At 47.3% G+C, this 22,004-nt stretch overlaps 1 protein-coding gene across 1 annotated transcript; it reads left to right on the forward strand.

Moving 5' to 3' along the window:
• The first annotated feature begins 408 nt into the window (after positions 1-408).
• Positions 409-8,587, forward strand: LOC134159191 (neuropeptide Y receptor type 2-like). The gene is made up of 2 exons (XM_062609889.1): positions 409-1,001; positions 7,203-8,587. The coding sequence occupies exon 2, from the start codon at positions 7,241-7,243 to the stop codon at positions 8,402-8,404; it is 1,164 nt and encodes a 387-aa protein (XP_062465873.1). The 5' UTR covers positions 409-1,001; positions 7,203-7,240; the 3' UTR covers positions 8,405-8,587.
• The last annotated feature ends 13,417 nt before the right edge of the window (positions 8,588-22,004 follow it).

The raw sequence follows: 22,004 nt of genomic DNA on the forward strand, positions 1-22,004 counted from the left end.
ACTTCTTTGAAGGCAAACCTTTTGGGCAGGCAGGAAGCTGTGCTTCTCCTGCTTACCCATGCCACCCTCAGGGTGCTTCCCTGGGCTCTGGCAAGCTTAGATGTTGCAGATTTGGACATGAGGATGCTGCTTTTGTGCCTCTTCCTCTCTCTTGCTCCAGGAGCGTGGGTAGTGCTGAGTACCCTAAAATAGAAACTCACTCGTGTTCCCAACTCCACACTGAATCTGGCTCTGGAACAGGCTGAGCCATTGCCAAGTGGCTAAAACTTCTCACCATTACTTCTATTTGCATCACAAGAGTACCCGAAGGCCTGTCCCACAGCAGCAGACTGCTCCATGCAGGGCACTGTATAACACAGAGGCAGAGGAGGATGAGGGGAGGTCTGTGAGGGCTCTGCTGAGTTGCAGGACCTGCAGACCTCTTGCTGCAGGGAAGATTCACCCCTGGGCAAGACTATGCCAGTCCCAACAAGTTTAAAGCCTGAGCAGATGGGACAGCTCTGGAGTAAGGGCGGATGGACACTTGCCCTGGTCAGTGGCACAGGCAAGGAGCTTGCAGACCTCCATCTCCCACCCCTTTTCACGGGAGAGGGAACTGTGGATGTGTTGGAAAAGCTTCTCTCTCCCCGATGCAAGAAGCCCCTCAGTGGCTGAACACTGTATAAACAGCAGCAGCAGGCTCCCTCCCCTTTTCCATTTCTGTTTGTTAAACACACGCTCCCTGCCTTTCTGTCATTCAGGAGCTAACCCAGCATCCAGCCTTGCGATACGGGGGCTGTCAGTCACCCTGCAAGAGGGTGCTCTCCAGATGCTCAGGGTGGTACTGAAGCTACCCCCAGCGATGAGGCACCCTCCAGCAGCCTGGATCCTCACCTGACTTCCTTGCTTTTCCGAGGACAGTCACAGAAAAGTGCTTTTCACCCCTTTGCCACAGGTTGACTCCCAGAGAGTGGAGAGGACCAAGTGCTCCATCCTGGCCAGCAATGAGACAATAACTTGAGGTGAGCAGCTCGGTTCCTGGAGGAGGAGGATGCTCTGGTCTGGCCTTTGCAGGTGGGCTGGGGAGGGCTCATCTGTATGGCAGGGCTGGGGAACGGGGGCGGGGGGGAGTGGGGCAGGTCTTGTCCATGACACATGGTCCAGGAAAAAAAGGTACAAGTATCTTCGGGAAACTGAATTTTGGGGTCTGGCAGCTGCGAGATGGAATAGAGAGAAAGTGAACAAGAAACACTGGCAGGAGTTTCGACAGGGAGTCTGGGAAGCAGGATGCTGAGGGAGAGCAGGGAGGAGAGCAGGTTGTTCCAGGGAGGCTGTACAAACCAGGCATGTACAGGGACAGAGCCGCAGGTGTGGGGCTGAGGTGCGTGGCTGCCTGAGAAATCCGTATCTCTCCCACAGTCTGCCTCCTCGTGGCTTGGTTCAAACCTCCTGTCAGCTCCTCCATGCTGGGACTGCACATGTTGCTGGCACTCGGCTCAGTCAGAGATCAGTGCCCTCAATGAGAGATGCAAAGGGAAATACAGGTCTGCAGGAGGAAAACTGGTGCTTGCTTTCTTTCTGTGCTCACTGCATGTTAACTGTTGAACAGAGGAAGCCTTCTGTAGTCCTGTTGTAGCCTGCATTTTACCTATGGAGTTTCTGGTCTGTCCCAAAGGAGGATACTGGGTTTTCTCCCTGGTTGTTCGGTTGGTTCTTACTTCCCTCTCCTCCCTTGTCTCATCTACCCCAGCCTCCCCAGATTTAAGGAGGTAACAGACTCCCCAGGGTGATGAGGATCCCTCCACCAAGCTCTTCCCTTCTGCAACCCCAGAAACTGGTGTGCCTCTATTGCAGCATCACCTGTTGAGCCCTGTCTCCTAGCCAGCCTTGTTCTGCTCCAGTGGTGTGTTCCACAGGGCAAGGAGTCCTGCTCTGTTGCCCCCTGCTTTCTGTAGGAGAGATTTCCAGGAGAAAGCATGTATCCTTGCCAAATGGATCTCTTCTCATCACCATTTTTTTTTGTCCTGTCCTGAGCTGACTGCCTAAAGCATCCTTCTTGCCTTGTCCCCTTCAGTCTTCTCTGGCTTCAACCTAGGCAGGGACCTGCAAATACCTGGAGCGAGGAACCACAAGTATCCCCTCCTCCTTGCACTTTGTCTCCCAGTGCCAGTTCTACACCGGGGTCCCCTAAAAGCAGCTCCAGGGCCCTGGAGCTTTGCACATGCAGAGCTGGCAATGTGTGTCTTATGCCATGAGGTTTCTGCACCAATGGGCCTGATCTGGGTAGGTAACTTAGAAAGATGCAGAAGACAGTGGGCAGGTCAGAGGGTCTTCCCTTCTGCAATGGTGTCATAGTGGGACAATCACCCCTTCACTGGAGATGGAAGAACCTGGGACAATTTCTCTCTGCCGTTTGGCTTCAGGAAATCACCCCAGAGCTGCTGTTCGTCCTGAAGCCAGTCCATTGCACAAAGAAGGCAAAACCCTTCCCCTCCATCACTTACACTTTGCATTTTCATGCAGCTTCTGAAATCCATGTTCAGGTTTTATCCTGAGAGATGCAGAGTCCTCTCTGGTGGGGAATGCAGAAGGCTGGAGTTAGCAAACTTGGGCTCTGTTCCCAGCCCTGCTGTGGATGTACTGTGTGGTCTCTGGCAAGCTGATTTAACCTCCATATCTCAGTTTAATGTGTTCTCCTCTTTCAAGTGCTGTGCTGTGTGGTGCAGGGCTTCAGCCCATTGCTGCCTCTCGAGTGCTGTAGGGGAACATGAAGGTGGTAGAAGGTGGCTTCCCCAGGGTGACAGCTGGGTTCTGGTGATGAGGAATGGTCTCAGACCTCCTTGCCACAGACACCTGCCTGCTGCCAGCTATGGGACTGGGGATGAGCACTGGGAGCCAGTGTTCCAGACAGCTGCTGGAAATGAAGGGTTTCATGCAGTTGAGATGCTTTGGAGGAAGGACACAGCAGAGAATAAGTCAGTGAGCCAAGCCATGGGAGTATTCATCAGCCTCAGTGCTCACACCCCAGCGCTGCTGTAGGGGAAGGTTGTGGCTGCCATTAGCCAGAGACCAGAGGCTGGTCAAAGTCCCTCCACTCCCTCCCTTCCAACCCACAATTACTGTGATAGAATTACAATTGCTGGCTACACTCTGAGCAATCTTTGCCCTTACCTCCCTCTTTCCTGCACCCCTTGTCCCCACACCACGTGCCTGCTGGCTGCAGCAACCCCAGGCTTGCTTCCTGGGACAAAAAGAGGAATTTTAATTAACAAGCTCTGTTTTCTCCAGCCTTCTGCCCACCCCTCCAGCCCTGCTTTCTGAACCCTGCCAGGCTTTGCAGATGGCTCTTCTAGGTCTGGATGTGCCCTGTCAGAGCTGGACCAGGCTGTCTGTGGTTGCAGCAGGGTTGCAGCAGGGACATGGAGGGAGCTGGGCTTTCCCGAGGAAGCAGAGGTGCATGTGAGTCGCAGGACACCTAAACTTGGCCTGCTGTAGGAATGGATTTTGGAGTTGCCACGGTGGTCACTGTCCCTCTCAATCACGGACAGCAGAGTGCTTAGCAAAGAGCTGAGGTTTTACAGCTCCTCTGTGCTTCCTCCCTTCCCAAAGGCTGAAGCCTGCTGGCACAGGGAAGTTTTCTGCCTCCTTGGGAGCCTTCCCTGGGTCCCAGCCCTGCCTCAGGCTGAATCTCAGCTGGAAGAGATGGTGAGGGCAGGATCTAGGCAATGCCCTGTTTCTGTATCCCTTCATGGCAGCCCAGCACAGAGGAAAGGGCTCAGGTTTATTTCTGTCTACTCCTGGTCTGCCATGCTGCTCTGTTCTCCCAGAGCAGTTGTGTCTCTGCTCCAAGGATTTTTCCATCTAGCCTGGCAGGCCTGCTGGGCATGGGAGCGTGTGCCTGCAGCAGCCTAGACATATGCCAGTTCTTCCATTACTTGCTGAACAGACCTCAGTCCACTCCTAGCAGCATCCCTGTGACCTCCAGGCAGCCCCTGGAGTGGGAGCACTTGTTATGACCATTTTGTGTCTTAATTAAAATGCCTTAATTGATTTTTAATAGTTCTCCTTTGGAAAAAAACACAAAGCAAAGCAAATCAAATAATAACTCCATTAAGGCCATTTTGTTAGGAAGCCAAACAGCTTCAATAATCACGATGTTCCTGGCTCCTCTCAGATAGTGGGTAGCTGCCAGTCTCCAGTGAAAGGGAAAAGCCTGAGATGTGAACATGTGAACTGGCAACCAGTTGGTGGGTGAGGTAGGTAAAAAGGGAACAGAGTGTCCATTGGTGCTGTGCCAGGACTTGGGTACTGAAGGTGAATGGGCAAGTCACAGAAAAGGGGTTACAAGTGACAGTGATCAAGTAATGCCTGTTGCCTTGCTCTGAGTCCCACTGCATCAGCTGCATGGGGTAGCCTGGAGGTTGTCTCTCCTGCTGCAGAAACTAGGACTTTTCCAGGGCTGAGGGCAGTGGTGTTGTGGAGATCGGAGACCACTCTTTAGCAAACCCCTACCCCAGCAAATCCACCCCTTTTTTCCTCCTGCTGCCTAGAGCTACCTTCTTATCCTCTTAGGTAGCTGTATGGCATCCATTATCACAGTATTTGAGCCCAGCAACTCCACGTACAGGAATCTTTGGCCTAAATTGGCCAGCAGTTAGGCAAGTTAGGCAAGCCAAGGAACACGGAGAGGGCAGGAGAAAGCAAGTGTGCAAGCAGGGGCTATCTAACATAGGCAGCTCTTTTGCAGCCCCTAGGAGCAGCTCCCAAGGGGGAATCACAACCCTTACTCTGAGGAGTGCTGAAAGAACAAGCAGAATTATTCATTGCAACTTAATCACTGCCACCTTGACCATCTTGCCAGCATTATTTTATGTTGTTTGCTTATGGAACTGGCTGAAATGCAGTTTCAGCATTTCATAAACTGTACAAAAAAGCATTCCCCCTTTCCCAGGACAGGCTGTCCTTAAACACTTGCCTGGCAGGGTATGGGACTTGCAGGAAGCCCACCAGCACCCAGTTATCAAATGCTCCAATCTCATCTGATACAAACCCAGACCAATTAGTTCCTCAGTTGAGAAGGTTCACAGCAGTGTGCTTCTAATTCCCAGCTTCATTTAAGCCCTCAGTGGCAGGGCATTATCCCCTCCCTCTGCAGATCAGAGAAAACACAATGCTCTGCAGACCACCCTGTTTGGGCACAGTCATGACTTTTGCTCACTTTTGATCAAGTGTGCAGTGGGAATGAGGGCCCCACACAGTGCTGGGGAGATGGGACATGTAAGGGGCCATGTCCACCCCTCTCCGCATACCCCAGCAGCAATTCTGAGCCACGGAGGCTCAGAAGGAGCCAGTAACAGAGCTGGCTTTTCTCCTGCTGTGTTTGGATTCTATGATACCCCTGTCGTGACAGCACTCTGCTGTTACAATGGCACCAAATGCCAGCTGTGGGTTCCAGCCCGAGTCAGTTCTGGCTTATCAGCCAGTCTCCCTGCTCCCAAAGCCATGCTCACACAGACATTTGAGCACCACGTGGCAGGAGCTCACTGATGCTGCAGCTTTGGCTCTCAGGCCTGTTTGTGCCTTGAACGCTCAGCAACAGCTCTGCAGGAGGCTGGTTCACAGCTCCAGCAGTTTGCCCCCTGCAAAAGCCCCTGCAGGTGCTCCCTTCTTTGCACAGCCAGCACAGACTGGGTGTCACTGACATGGAGGGGACAGACAGGTTCTTTTAGGGACCCTTGGCAGTGATGACAGCACTAAATCGTGGTTACAATTGATTGATTGATTGATGGCTTTAAAGCTTTGTTATCTTAACAGGATATTATGGTTAGTGTAGCACAGGATTTCTATAAGCCAAATCCATGTAGTACAATCTACAAGTAGTGCAGTACAGAATTTATGATGCAGCTTATGATATCTGATCACCTAAGTAATACACAGTTTATAATACAACAACTTATAATCACCTGAACCCTCTGCAGATCAGGTCAAATTCTAATACATGGTTTGCTGTACCCATATAACAATCATCATCTAGTCTTAAAAGACCTATGAAAGCATAAGAGACACACTCAGTCCTCGAAGGGAACAGAGGATGGTGGGGGTGTCCCTGGCTATGGGTCTCACTGTCCAGTAGTTCCCCACTTAGGACTTGAAAATGCTAGATTTTACGGCCAGTGCTGTGTGCTGTTGTGCTTCCTTGTTCTGTAATGGGGTCATCAACAGCTGCCTGACTGGGTGCATGGGACCTTCAAGGCCAGACAGGAAGCAAGTAATCATCCTGGCACCAAGGAACCTTGAGGCTGGCAGGGGAGGAAGAAAACTGTTTGGTTTCTCTAGCTGGTTCACAGGACCTTCAGGGCCTGATAGTGAGGGAAAGGGAATAATACATGACCTGCTTGCTCACAGAGAGTAGCTGCTTGCCTCATAAAATGGTATTAGTTTTGTGAACCACATTACCATGGGCTGGGAGCAGGGTCCACTGGGTTGAGTTGGGTAGTATCACTAGCAGGAGCAGTGGTGGAGACTCATGCAGAGACAGGGTGACAGATATACTTTCACCTGGAGAGGTGAGAAATAAGAAACTGAAAAATCCTGGTGCACAATCTGGAAATAAACAGCTATGGGGAGCTGGAGAAGAACCCATGAATTTGATAATGTCTTGTTTTTCTCCTTTCCTATTTTTTAAGGAGTTAGGACTCAGGTTTTTTTTTTTGTAGGCCAGTAAATCTCATCAAAGATGACTGACACCACAGCGATTGCTTCTGTCAGCCCCAAGTGGTCCCAGATTTTTGGCTTGCTCGAAGTGACTTCCCTGTTTTGGAAAGCCTAGCCTGAGGAAGCAGAAGAGGCAGCATGCAAAGGGTCTCCATGAGCAGCAGATCTCTTCAGGACCTACCATTCTGGCCCTGGCTAGTTGAGGGCTTTCTTCCCCATTAGTTTCAAATAAACAGAATCTCAGAAGCCTGGGTGAAATGTTGCATTTTTCCCTGACATTTCCTTGGGGAACTGGCATTCAACTGATCATAGGTTCTAACAGGAAGTGTAAGAGAGCTGCAAGACTGTTCAGTATGAGAATGGGTGGGGGGTAAGGGAGAAGGAAGGAGGATGTCACCACTGCTGCTGTTTAGCCCAAAATGCCATGTGGGACATGCCCTTTGAGTCTCAATTCTTGCAGATGCTCTGCTGTCTACTGAGCTCTCACTTCTGCTGTGACTGTGTTCCAGACCTCCTTCACCTCCTGACAGAAAGTCTCAGGCCACACATGGGCCCATTGGAGGGAGCCAACAGCACTCTCACCATGGAGAAGACAGCATTGGAGGAGAAGCTGCCACAGGGCTGGCATGCCAAGGACTTTGTCACTCCTAGCCAGGATCTCTCTGGGTCGCGCAGTGTTATGATGGACAGCACCAAGATCCTGGGGGTGCAGGTTGTTCTGATTGCTGCCTACTCCCTCATCATTCTCCTGGGGTTCATAGGCAACTCCTTGGTCATTTACATCATAGTGAAGTACAAGACCATGAGGACTGTCACCAACTTCTTCATAGCTAACCTGGCCCTGGCAGATCTCATGGTGGACACACTCTGTCTGCCCTTCACCCTAGTCTACACGCTGCTGGATGAGTGGAAGTTTGGGGCTGTTCTTTGTCATCTGGTTCCTTATGCTCAAGCTCTGAGTGTCCATGTGTCCACTCTCACCCTAACTGTGATTGCCCTGGACAGGTATCGGTGTATTGTTTTCCACCTGGACAGCAGGATTTCCAAGAGGCTCAGCTTCACCATCATTGCTGTCATGTGGCTAGCAGCAGCTGTGCTGGCAGGTCCTCTGGCCATCTTCAGAGAGTACCGGTATGAGGAAATCCCATCCATCAACCTCAAAATGGCTGTCTGCTCAGAAAAATGGCCTTCTGGCAATAACAGAGATGCCACCATCTACAGCCTGTCCATGCTCCTCCTGCAGTATGTCTTTCCCCTTGCAATTATTTGTTTTGCCTACACCAGGATCTGGTTCAAGCTGAAAAACCATGTCAGCCCTACTTCTAGGAATGAAAACCAGTGCCGGAGGAGGAAGACTACCAAAATGCTAGTGATGGTAGTTGTAGTATTTGCAGTCTGTTGGCTCCCCTTCCACATATTCCAGCTTGCCATTGATCTTGATCTGGTCCTTATCTTCCATGACTACAAACTCCTGTACACTGTTTTCCATGTCGGCGCCATGTGCTCTACATTTGTCAACCCTCTGCTCTACGGATGGATGAACAAGAACTACCGGAATGGCTTCCTCATGTTCTTCCGTTGCCAGAACAAGCCAGAAAGCATCCACACTGAAGGCTCTGTTAGAGGGAGGTCGTACATCTTCAGGGCCAGCACCCTAAATGGAAGCATCAAACAGACTCCTGGCAATGTACCACTGCCCACGGAGGTTTAGGGATGGGACATCCACCTCTAGGACTGGGGCTGACTGAGCCCAGAGACATTCTTGTGTGAATGCCTTTTTTTGGCAGAGCATTGTGTTGCCAAAACGTTATAGCTACTGCAGGCACGTAGAAGCACCCCCTGTATCTCGCAGAACAATAAACCTGATGTATTTCTGTCTGACCAAACAAATGAATTTCGCTTTCTCTGCATTCAAGTTACGCATGCAGGAGCATGAAAAATCACACAGAGGAGGCTTTCATTTAGCCAAATACGCCCTTTTGCTATTTCCATTTGCCAAAATGGGTTGTTCAACCTTTTATGCTCTGACATATTACACATTACAAATGCAGAACCTTATTGTGTATGTTTCTTCATCTGTATGTCTCCTACCCAAAAGCCTTAATGTTCCAACTTTAGCTAATGTCTCCAAGGGGAGGGAGACCTACGCTCTTCTGCAAGCATGGGCTGGCTAGTGCCATCACTCTGGTGTCCTGCGAAGGGAGCAGGTTGAAGCACGTTGAAGCTGGGCAATCCATGATTTCTTGCACAGCATTTGCATTAATCTGTATTTGCAACCCATGGGATGAGCTCAGGTCCTCAGAAAGCCCAGGAGGTGGCAGTGACACTACTTACCACAGCTTCCTTTACAAGTGCAAGAGCAAGGCTATGGGGGCACCTCATTAATCAGGGAGCTTGTGAGCCAGTGCTCTGGATTTTGCAAGGAGGAGAGCAGGCAGAGAAGTGGATAGGAAAGACCTGGGGCAGCTGGTCAAGGGAACTGAAACTGAACCTAGGAGATTAGCAAAGGTGATCTCCACACCCTAAAACCTTGCTCCTGGCATGCAATAACTTGATGGCTGCCAGCATGACCACAGGCAGATCTACCAATGACACCATCCTCCAAAGACACCATTCTCCAAAGCACTTGGTGGTTTTAAATCTTTACTCTTTCTGTGGTTGGAGGTAGCATAGATCGGGTGCTTCAGTTTAGAAGACAGATGTAACCTGCTTGCATGATTGTCACAGATGTGGCGTCCCCTGGCAGAAGAAGACATGCAGACAAAGGAAGATGTATTCTATCAAACCAAACTATATGTTCTCCTCTCTAAAGCTGTCAGCTGAGGAGCGTATTTTTAGCTCCGCCATCAAAGGAGCCTTGATTGCTACTGTGATCTCAGCAGCTAGTCATTGGGGTTGTCTGTAAAAGTCAGTGTTAATCAGATTGGAAAGTAACTCCCAGGTGCAGGAAAGAGACTTGAGAGACCTCCTCATTAAAGATAAAAAGAAAACCTTTGATTTATAGGTCTTCCATGGAGCAAGGACAAGAGGTAGGAGGATTGCAGTCCTGAGGACACCAGCCTGGACCAGGCTGCTGGGCTTGTCACATCTGGAATCCTCAAGAGATGAACTGTCAAAGGACTTATTTGATAGTCCAGCTCTCCTGCTCCCTCCCCAGCTTGCTCTGCCTACGGCCCTTGTTCTCCAGCTCAGCTTACGACTGCCACACTAGATTTTAGTCTCTGTTTATTTCTCTGATCCCCTGCTCTGTTTTCCTAACTAGGTACAAGAAAGCGTCACTGGTTCCTTCCCAAAAGACATCACTGCCAGGCAGGGCCTGCAGCCCACTCTCCATACTTGGAGTCATGGGCATGCTGATGTCTAATAACCTCCCCAGCACCTGGTCCTGCAGGTCACAGCCTGTTTTTCTTTTCATGGAGCTTCTGGATCTGTGAAGATCCTATTAGGAAGTCATTGATGTTCCAGTGAGAGGGTCATCTCCTTCCTTACAGGCCACAACATGATAAGAGAGCCAGGGCATAAGTAAGCCTTTGCCATGTGATGTGCTGTGGCGTGGTGGTGGGAGTTTGTTGTTTCAACCTGATGAAAAGAGGAGGATATTCTCCTCCACAGCACTGGTAAATTCTGTCCCTGCCTAATGAGCTGGTCATTTCTACAATCCATCCTCCTGAGGAACTCTCCCCCTATTTCCACAAAATTCCAAGATACAAAGAAATATTTATGTTTCAAAAGCAGCTTAAATGAGTGGAAAGAATTCAACTATTACCAATAAACACTTCACAAAGTGATTGAACACTCAATAATATATGTCAGTGTAAAGTAACACATTCAGCAATACAAGCTTGGAAGCCAATCATGCTGCCAGCTGAGATGGATGAGGAACTAAATTGCTCTTCTAGGGGCCTTGCCAAAGGTTTTGTCCTGTGACATCACACACTGTATCTGACTGCAGAGCAAGGCAGATAATGACATTATGAATGACTGTTTAATTTTGAGCTCAGACTTTTAAACTAAATATGGATAAATAAATAAATAGATCCCACCTATTCACAAATAAATACTGGCAGCAGCATTTATAGGGAAGAAGTATTTTTATGCTGGAGCAAACTGAGAAGGAGAAATTATTTACTTCAAGTGTAATAGCATCATTCTGTTGGCTTTATTTAATGCACCTGTGCAGTTTTACTGATAGTTTTCTGCTTGCTGCCTTTTCCTTGCTATTGGACTATACAACCTTTCACACCCACTGCTGGCAACAAACTGGCTCTTGGTTGTGCGTATACACCCCTGTGGAAAACCACGATGCCTCTGTTGAGGGACAGTGGCCCTAGTGTCCGCCGCCAAAAAGAACAAGAGAAGGTGGAGAGCAAGGAAGCAAAGCTTCTTACCAAAAGTTGATTTGGGAAAACAAATAGAATGTTATAGACTATCGTGACTGTGTTAAAGGCAGGAATGAGTTTGCTTCCATGAAACAGAAATCTGTTAGAGGTGAAGGTTCCCCAAATACTAACATTGCTAAAGATGGCTTTACTGCCATGATCGGTTCCATGAAACCAACGACCAGAAGCATTTTAAGTTTTTGAACTACTTAGAGCTTGGGACAGAGTAGGAAAAACCCAGCTCACCCTGCTGTATTGGTGTCAAGGGCAGATCCTGTAGGAGTTACAGATATTTTTGGAGTCAAAGGCATCTTCCTGCTGCCTGCTCCTTGACGAAGGTGCCTCAGTGAATGCTGGCCAAGCGGGGCTCCCCTCTGCAGAGCTGGTCCTGGTGTTCCTGATGTGGGATGGAATGATTCATGTCAACAGCACAGCTGGTAGGGATACGGCATTTCATTAAAGGGTTAGGCACACAGTGACAAAAAATGGAAATGACCAAGTGTTTCAGCAAAGCTTGTCTGGAAGACAGTGTTCCTGATGACCAAATGAGAATCTTCTGGGGATCTTTCTGATTCTTGATAACATCCTTCTCAAAATGCTGCTTCACTCAACTCAACCAAGGATATTTCACAGCTTTTAGGAGGGAGATTCTAAGTTCCCCAAGAAATACCCTATTTCTCATGCTGGGAGACCCCTTCTGGTCACACCATACAAATCTTGTATTATAAAATGTACCACTGAACAGTTTGATTGCCAAGCAAGTCCTAGCAGATGATTAACTCTGAATAGACACCACAGGTATCTAACTATCCCATGCAACCATGACTCACATGCCAGACAAATACAACAACAGCTGAGATGTGGCAACAGCATCATTCAAAACCAGCAGCATCAGTAACTGCTGTTTCCGACTACAAGCTGCTGTAAGAGCCCTCGAGTCCCAGAGTCTCTTACCAAACTTTCAGGCTTGACAAAGCACATTGAAATTTGCAGAGCAGGAGCTGTGCTTTGGACACTGGAGGCTCTGCAAGCACTAGAAATTTTGCCTCTAAAACACAGTTTGCTCTGAAAATCCTTTCCCATTTGATTTACAAAGTATGTATTTCTGTAACAAGCTCATGTGTGTAAAGAGAACAAAAATTTGGACTTTTTACTTTTCGTTGTCTTAAGGCAATATATAGAGCTGGCATTTAGATCAGTGCAGGGTGATCTGGGTCCTTCGGTCAGGGCTCTCTTAGAATCAAAGATGTGACACACTCCTGTGATGCCTGTGCTTCATTCTGCTCCAACAATGGCCACATCCATCCTTTGGTGGCTCTCTGCCCTGTAGTAACATGTGCCCTCTCCGATTACCCACAGCAGTCCAAGCAAACAATGTCAAATGGCACATGTTTTATTCAATATTCCACAAATGCATCGGCAGAAACACTGCTCTGAACTTTTCACAGAGGCTCTGTAGGGACATACACACCAGGCCAGGAAAGCAGCAGTTCTAACGTATGCTAATACGAGAAGGGTTGGAGTGCCATTCTGCTGAAGGAGGTCACAGACAGCTCAGCATTTCCCTAGATATCAGGTGTTAATCTTATCAGCGTTCCAGCTAACATGGTCTGAAAACAAATCAGCTTTTGTTTGGGCAGGAGCTGTGGGGTTGGTGCTTTCTTTCTTTGCATGCCTTTGTCTTTTGGCTGTATTATTGCATTATTTCAACAGAGTCTCTGAATGTGCTAGGTTTTAAATCAGGCCTCAGGATCAGCTAACCTGGTGAACAACAGGAATTACTGCAATAATCCAGAACAAAAAAGTTTTCTGTATTCATGAAGGAGCAGAATTTGGCCCCTTGCATTTGAAAAAAAAAAATCAGAGCTTTGTGTTCCTTTCAGTTTTCCTTTATCTAGCTTGAGATTCTTCAAGTGCCAAAAATAATATTGCATATTACTGCCAGAACATTTATCTTCTCTTTGAGCTCATTTCAGAGAAAGGATTTGTTCAGGAGGGCCTGGAAGAGGAAGAAGGCAAGGGTTTTAAAACTCATCCTTATCTCTAGTCTCAGTGTTTTGTAAGTTAAAAGACAAATCAGAAAAAGACAAAGTCACTCACACACACCAATGGAGGTACCAATTTATCTTCAGACAACACAACCTCCATTTAATTTTCTATCCAGACACCTCAGCACCCTTTGCCAAAGCATTGTGTGTATATGGGGCTGAATGAGGTTGTGGGAGGAAAGCATTTTTCTCCTGCTAATAGCAATACCTTAGTGCCACTCATGATTTATAGCCACCAAAGAATGCTTTTTCTGGTCTATGTTCTGCTCGGTGTAATGAGAACAAAAAGAAAAGTGCGGATGCCTCATGGAGTTCACAGGAGGAGATCTTCATTAGTTCAGTCCTCTCCAGTGTGGTAGCAAAGACTGTGAACATTAGAGGAGAAGCCGTTTTGTTTATAACTAGCTGATTGAAGTGCACAAGCATGGAGTTGTCACCGTGACACTCTGCTAATGTGTCACAAACTTTCAGACACTGTTTGTCTCCAGGATGAGCTCAGCTACAAGGCGCTTCTCCTTGCTGCTGCATGGAAGGAAGAAGGAAAACGGGTCACAGAACAAGAGTTCAAGATATTCAGAACAGGATCAGCCCATGGATGAAATTTGGAATTTATAATACAGTTCTTTATAGAGCATGGGGCAGATTGTTGGCTCTTTTGGGACTAGGATGAGTAACATCAAAAGGGGAAAAGACTCTGTCATGGTGCAGGAAGAACAGAGCCTCTATTAAGCTAGAGACAAGGAAGAAGTAACAGCAAACCTGGATCCATCCTGTCCAGCATTCTGTCTTAGGTCAAGGTAATAAAAGATTCTGTTTACAGAAAGCATACTAACTTGGACACTTCAGAGGTCCATTCCCCTCACACACCTCGCAGCAGCCACAGCTGTTGTACTAGGGATATTAGAGGGGACATCCCTGTCTAGACCATTTAGTATCCATTGCTAGGCTTTTTTTTTGTGTGTGTTTTGTCTAATCCCCCCTGACTCTGACAATTCTGTCTGATTCACAGCCTCCTGTGGCAGTCAGTTGCAGAAGTTCACTCCCCATGGTATAAAAAAGTACTTTCTTTAATCTGTTAAAAGCAATCCCCTACTAGTTTAAGCAAATGCCCTCTCGTTTCAGTACTGTGGTACTTGCTGAACAGCAGCTGAACCTGTGCTTGCCCTGTGCCTTCTTCATTTTGTAAAGCTTGATGCTGTCCTACTTCTCCAGCTTTTCCCTCTCTTAGCTCAAGTCATGTCTTCTCCTAAGGCAGCTTCCTCATCCCTAACCACCCTATATGCTCTTCTGTGAATTTCCTCTAGTTCCACAAATATCACAATGGACTGAATTTTGCCCATAATTCCTGTGAAGGAGTGTGATCTATCAGCTTTGTTCCAGCATTGCTTGAGATCAACCATATGAGAGCTTTTACATATGTGTAGGGGAAGGAGAGCTCTTGGTGAAATACCAGGCTGCCTCTCCCTGGCTGCAGCACTGCTCTATTCCTAATGAAATCGCATTGCACTGGTCACCAACCCAGTTCAGTGGATCATGAAATGCATCCCCAGTTTTGTTTTTGAAAACAAGAGCCACAAGGACAGTCAGATCCCTACCTAACTTTGAACTCTGTATCTCATAGATTTATCCAGGGACAACAATGGAGTCCAAATGATCCTGATTCTGGACTAGTGTCCTAAATCACAGCTTCATCTGTCCATTCTAAAAACCAGAAAAATGAGAAGTTGTACATTTCAGGAAAAGAGTGATGAGTTTTTGTTACTTGGCAACTGTCGCTCCCACATATCTTGGAAGAATCAGAGAACATCCTGCACCTCAGAGAAATCCACCAACTTAGGTGAGGAGGAAGGGAACTGGCAGCAGATCCCTAAAATTTGAGCTGGGAAGATCTCTTGGTGCTCATGGAAGCAAAAAGTGCTTTATGTCTGCATGCTCCTCAGCTTGTCTCCTCAATGTGACTGTCTGCATCAGTTGCTGGGCTCTTCATGGTGAAATAATCTGTTGTTCTGCCATTTCTTACTCGCAGCGGCATTTCACAGCTATCTGAACATGCTCTAATCCACCTGCCAGCTGCAATCAGCACACAGCATGGCTGCACTCCTGTCAGCCAAGATCTGAGCACCAGAAACAAAAGCCTTCAAAAGAGGAATCAGCAACAGATCTGCATGTGGAAACTGGGGAGGAGTCAAACCTCCGGCACGGTGGATGTACGTGCAGAGATAGCAAACCCAGGCGGTGAGGCCAGAGTAAAATTTGACTTGCTTTCTGCAGTGGACTTCTGACAGGAAGCAAGACATGATTATTAAAACAACAATTTAGGGCTTCAGTTGCTGGGAGCTAATCTCCAGGGTTGAACTCAGCAGATGGCTGTGTAAGTGGACCCCAGCTAATGCATTTATACATTATTCAGATTTTTTGGTCCAGTTTTGCTGATGACAACTTTGGATGTGAAATCCCATTTCTCTTTCCTGGGTTAAATAAAAGAATCTAGTGGTTTCCAAGTGCAGATCTCAACTCTCTGAGACAACCCTGCAGTACCCAGTTAAGTAAAGCTAAGATAGCAAAACTAGCATGGCAAGAATTGATTGAAACTGTCTGCTGCTTCAAGGAGTGCAATAACACGAGATTGCTATGGTGGCAAAGACGTCTTACAAAAGCACAGGGTCCACTGGTCTCTGGAAGGTCTGCCTGGCATTGCAGTCCTCCATTGTGTGAAATTCCAATTGGCTTCATGCAAAATCATTCAGAGTTGGGTGGTTAATAGCCAGCAGTTTGTTTGGAGTCCTGGTCTTTCTAATTATGTTCTTAACAAGACACCAGCTAATCTCACTGCAACCCGGGCAGCTAGAACAGACTGACAAGAACTTCTCTCTCTGAAATACAGCTATTAAAGTACTTCTCATAGATTTCCCAGACAGCAGGGAGATGTTCTGGGGTATTTTAATCATGTACATACTATAAGAATAGTATAAGAAAAGATCATAGGAAATAAATGGGAGATAGAACTCCTTCAGCTAAACCATTCCTGATCACAGGGTGTCTCTCCTCTTCCAAGGCTCCTGTGATGGAGATTGCATCCACTCCCAAGGCACAGTCTGTTCTGAGCCCTTCCTAATGTCTAACCAATAAGTCTCCCTTACTGAAATTCATTACTTCTTGTCTCCTGGCAGACACAGATAATAGCTTATTACCTTCTCTACTGCATCTTTACATATTTAAAGGGTATTATCATGCATCTCTTCCACCCCCTCCAGACTAAACCAAGTCATTTTGTTCTGTCCTTCCTCACAGTGCTTATTTGCTATACCCCTGTTTGTTCTTGCTGCTCTCCTCTGAACTTTCCGTTTTCAACAGCCAGTAAGTTTGCAGATAAACAAAAAAACTGAAAGAGGTAGAAATGTGAGGTTCTCTGAGCAATTGCTCTGTAGACTGGAATGCATAATTGGGAACTGCTCTGTTCCAAACACAGTGACTGCCTCTACACTATGGCAGGAGACCAGGGTCTTTGTTTCGCTGTCAGCAGAGCTATTTCCATGTTCTGACTCATCAACAGCTGTCTCTACACGGGTAAAAGCAGCAGCGCTTGCCAGCATTATTCAAGCCTTTGCATGTGAAAGTAACTCTGAGGCAAGTTTTCCTACAAGTCAGATCTGTCATGTGGAGTTCTGCCCCTTGTGGGTGTTGGCTTGTGTGTGCAGCTCAGGGTATGTCTGTAGCATGACCACACATGAGACCCTGTTCTCTAGGACAAAGGTACACAAGTGACAGGAGGCCACAGTCACCATGTCCAAATGTGCCTTTCCCAAGGAACCTGATGCCTTGCAGATGTGTCTCTCTGAGCCAATCTCACTACTATTTCTTGTGCTGCCCATCAGCTTTCTGCACTCCCCATTTCTGCTGTGAGTGCAGCAGTCACTTCCTTACCTCACAGGCCCAGGGGACCTTCAGGCTGTGGCTGGATGCCCACTTTTGGATCCTGTGGCACTGGTGGAGCAGGTTGCAGTCCTCAGACTCACCAAGGTGCCTGAGCAAACATCTCTGCCAGCAGACCAGCAGCACAAGGGCAGTGCTGACTTCTCACTGTCCCTCATATCCCCTGTTCTGGGGGTCTTTAATTGCTACTTCTTTTGCTATGCCTCTAAGAACATCCCTTGCATTGTATTTCCTTGTATTGAGGATAGAAAGTAAAGCTCTCTTCAGCTGGGTCTCTCTCCCAGCTTAGATGAGCTGATCTTAAACTGCTGAGCTTTGCTTTCCTTTTCTGTGAAGCAGGACAAGTGCTGCACTCAGGGCCTTGTAAAACATGTCATATGTGCCAGCTGAATAGTGCTACTGCAGTAAAAAGCATTATAATTGAACACATCTTGCAACAGTTACGTTTCCATCAGTTATGTATTAAGGAGGCAGACCTTACTTGGAAAGTGCTATTAAATACGCAGAGAAAAGCGAATTGTGAATTCTCAGGGGTAAATATTTATTCCAGACTCTCAGAAAAAGAGTAATGATTTGTGAATCCAGGTGTGGGAGGGTTTTAATGGTAACAGTGCCTGGAATTTTTCAGCAGCATCTACTGCTTTCAGAGCATGGACCAAAGGATCACCTCAGGCTTTGCTCCATTGCTCATAAGCATTTCAGAATTGTTTGAGCAAGAATGATTCTAAAGAAATACCAACACAGTTGTTTTCTGTTCTAAGGAAGCTAATTAAAAAAGCTTTTTTTTTTTTTTTTTTATTTTAGCCATATCTTGCTGTTGTCTTGTGCTCTCTTGTGCTTCCGTGCTTGATGTTTGCTAAGATGTGCACTTGGAAGAGGAACTTAAGTCTGCTGAAACCATTTCAGAAGATGCTCTGGGCTGCAGCATCAGTGAACAGCCTGAAGAGGAGGGTGAGGCACCCTGACTACAAAGCAAATTTACAGTGCTGTGTGTCTACCTGAGCAATCAGCAAGACAAAAATTACATTTAGGTGACCTCCTGAGGTGGAACGTCTACCACAGCTAGATTAGGAAGCTAGAAAGCAACCTGTCATGGCTTTGATGGTCAGTGGCCCGCACTGCATCCATTATTAGTGGAGCCATTTATTGACAAAACACTTCCCTCAGCCTCCCTGTGACCCTTTTTTTCAAGGGTCTCAAAGTGGCACATTTTCCCCGGAGGATGGAATCTATCCTGGGAGGTGACTGAACTGCTCCTTGTGGAAGTATGAGTTGCAACTCATAGCAAATACATTTGCAAGTAGATCAGTGAGCCACAGAACAATGAAAGCCAGGTTTCCTAACGGCCTTATGCCTGCTGCCTGTCTCTCTTGTGTCTAATAACTTGTCAGCTCACACAAGTGGCAGTCTCTACCTGCTGTGCTCTTGCACAAAACTTTTCAAATACAACATCATGGAGACCTTGACCCCTCTGTCAAATTCTGTTGAAATCCATCAAGTGGTTTAAAAGTTCAATGGGGCTTTCTACCCCCTTGCCACTTCATTAATTTTGGAGCCAAGGGACATGAAGGTAGTTGCTTTCTGGGGAACCGTATCTTAAAAGTTACCCTTCACCAGAGGACACCTCAAAAGATGTCAGTTGTTATGTGCATGTTAGCAGCCCCTTCTGGTTTTATTCCTTAGAGGCTCTTGTGTGTGGCCCCCCCTGGAATTTTTAACCTACTTCTCCACTATTAAAGACAAACCTGAAGTCTGAGGTCTGGTTGAGACTTTTCACTAACAAGCGCTAACAGGCAGGCACCAGCTGCACAGGAGTCCTATCAAATGGAAGATCTGGGGCACGATCTCCTTGTTCCCTCCAGTGCACTTGTTACTGTTTTGTCTTTTCAAGTTCTGTTTTAAGTCCTGGGTTCCCCCTGATTCCTTGCAGGGCCATTCCATAGATGAATGGATCCTACTCTGGGAAGCTGCTTTCTGTTTCTCAGCATATATTTCCCCTCTGTTAAAGATTTCTCATTAGGTCTAGTTGTGCCCCTATGTATTTCTGGTATTTCTGGTATCCTGCACCATCTTAGGAGAAATAAATGAAAAATCTCCTTCCTCACATGCCCACCTTTCACTGGGCCCACTCAAAAACCAGAATGCCAGTTCTTTGGCAAAAATTCTTCAGTTATGCATTCAGATGACTGGCAACTTCTTATAAAAGCAATTTAAAAATGAGGATCCTAAACAGAATTTAATCTATCCTTGTTCTTGCATTGGTGGTAATTGAGTGCAGATTTGGTGTTTTTAATCCAGAGTTGAAAGGATCTGCACTCTTCTATCAGTCTGTTTTGATCTGAAAATTCTCATCTGTACTGTACTGTAGGCAGTAGGTTAGGTCAACCTGCTGTCTTAATAAACTGTCTCTTGGATGTTTGTGGGCTTTTTGATAATAGCCAGGACTTCCTGAGTTTCATGGTTAGCACAATGCTATAGAAAGCTCATTCCTTCTATTCCAATGTGGTTGTACTAATAAATATGAGATACATGCCTTTGGCATTAGCAAATAGATACAGCCCCTACAGTGCAACAAAGAAATGATTTTGGCTGGGACTTGCCAGCGGTATATTATCAGAGGGGATTGTATAAACAAGCCAGCACTTGTTAGAAGGAAGCACGGGGATTTGACTTCATTCCTGGATATCATCCTACTTTACTGTTCAGAAAACCTCTGTAAGACACTGGAGCTTGGAATGGTGGAGACACTGTGTCTCTCCACGTGAACTGTGCTACTAAGGGTCTGTTCAGGGACCCTCTTGAGTGATGAAGATGCCAACTCACTCTGAGATATAATATGAAAAGAGACCCTGGCACCGAGCTCTGCTTGCCAGAGACTTGCAGACATTTAGAAGCGCTCTGTTGTACCAACCGAGCCACAGCTCCTACTTGTTTTAATTCTTGTAATCAACAGATGACTGCTGAATGTGATAAGGCAAATATTTCAGCTCAAAACAGACTAAAAACAGGGAAGGGAGAGGAGAGAAACAGCAGAGAGATACCAGGTAGGAGATCCAGATGTAAAGCTTTGATGTTCTCCCCTTCAGTGGAAAGAGTGGAGATGAGATTAGCAGTATTGCACTCAGTAATGGTATTATCCTGTACCAAACACCAGGAGATGCAGTTACTCTGAATGTCACTGTAAAAACATGAACTTCGGGGACTTGATTCTCCACTCAGTTGCTCTGTTTGAAACCAGATTAACATCACAGAGGGCACGATTGCACCTTTTGTGTTTGACAGTAGGAGCTCCTTTTTGTATTCAGGAAAACTGCCTCCTTGCCAAGTGGCACTTCAGTATTTGTCACAGAGTGCCAGTGTGGCGTAATCCATCAACTACCACTGAACAGGAAGCGGGAGGATTTCATAGAATCACAGACTGGTTTGGGTTGAAGGGACCTTAAAGCTCATCCAATTCCAACCCCCTGCCATGGGCAGGGACACCTTCCACTAGAGCAGGTTGCTCCAAGCCCCATCTAACCTGTCCTTTCTTTCCTAGCCACGCCACTGAAGGTCCAGCAATGACACACACCATCAGCATCCCTACATACCCTAAAAGTGACATCAGAAAGCAAACCAGACCTTCCATGCTATCATATGCACTGCAGAGCAGGAGAATGATCAAGACCAGATGGATTTGCATCTACTCAGTGTATCCCAAACAAACTGTACCAGTATCTGAGCTTTTTCCAATATACTGCTATTGGTTTCACGTCCCTCCTGTTGTTCACTTTCCCATTCTGTCTCCAGGGAAAGAAATGAGTGAAAGGAGTGTCATGTTCTGCTGGGTATCTCTTAAAAAAAATATGTATTTATTTCTCTTGCACGAGGCAAGATTTAAAAAACAACCTCAGTGCTCTGGACCAGAAATGAGTGGAGTGGATCATGGCTCCCAGGTCCGGAGGGAGCTCTTTTTGCAGTCTCAGCTCAGATCCAAAAAGGCTCTGCTGTCTTCCACCCAGTCAAGCTTTACCCCTTATTGCAGGCAACCTGTTGTGCTGTGCCAGGAGTGGAAGCTGTTTGCTACTGATTTCACTGCTGTTACTGTGCTGCCTTTTCCTATATGTCCACACTGCAGTGAAAAGTGTGGCCATAACTTCTGTCAACCTTTCTTGCATTTCTGAGAAGGAATTAAGTTACACTCCACGGCCACCCTCAACTCCTGCTGTTCTGGTGAGAGCTGTGGCTATGGGCACTGTGCTGAAAGGGGCAGTTCAACAACGACAGGAATAGATGTTTATATGGATCCAGTTCATGGCTGCTGCCCCTTGTCTTCCCTCATGATCTTCCCTCCCCTCATGGCCCCCCCCCCCCTTCATCTTCTTCCCTCATGGCTGCCCCTCATGATCTTCCCTCATGGCCGACCCTCCTCTCCACTCATGATCTTCTCTCATGGCCACCACTCATCTCCCCTCATGACCTCCCCTCATGGCCACCCCTCATGGCTGCCCCTGCTCTCCCCTCATGATCTTCCTTAATGGACACCCCTCCTTCCCCCTCATGATTTCCCCTCATGGCTGCCCTTCCTCTCCCCTCATGATCTTGGATCATGGCCGCACATCATCTCCCCTCATGAGCTCCCTTCATGGCTGCCCCTCCTGTCTTCTCATGATCTCCCCTCATGGCAGCTACTCCTCTCCCCTGATGATCTTCCCTCATGGCTGCCCCTGCTGTCCCCTCATTATCTTCCCTCACCGCCACCCCTCATCTCCCCTCATGATCTTCCCTCACCACCACCCCTCATGATCTCCCCTCATGGCCACCCCTGCTCTCCCCTCATGATCTTCCCTCATGGCCACCCCTCCTCTCCCTTCATGATCTTCCCTCATGGCCGCCCCTCCTATGCCCTCATGATCTTCCCTCATGGCCACCCCTGCTCTCCCCTCATGATCTTCCCTCATGGTTGCCCCTC

The sequence above is a fragment of the Pezoporus occidentalis genome, unplaced genomic scaffold (assembly GCF_034315485.1).
Source record: "Pezoporus occidentalis ecotype Australia unplaced genomic scaffold, CSIRO_AGI_Poc_V1 ctg142, whole genome shotgun sequence".
Taxonomy (NCBI): Eukaryota; Metazoa; Chordata; class Aves; order Psittaciformes; family Psittacidae; genus Pezoporus; species Pezoporus occidentalis.

Bases quoted from the DNA above. Each gene is read 5' to 3' on its own strand.
- LOC134159191 (XM_062609889.1), top strand. From the start codon at position 7,241: ATGGGCCCATTGGAGGGAGCCAACAGCACTCTCACCATGGAGAAGACA.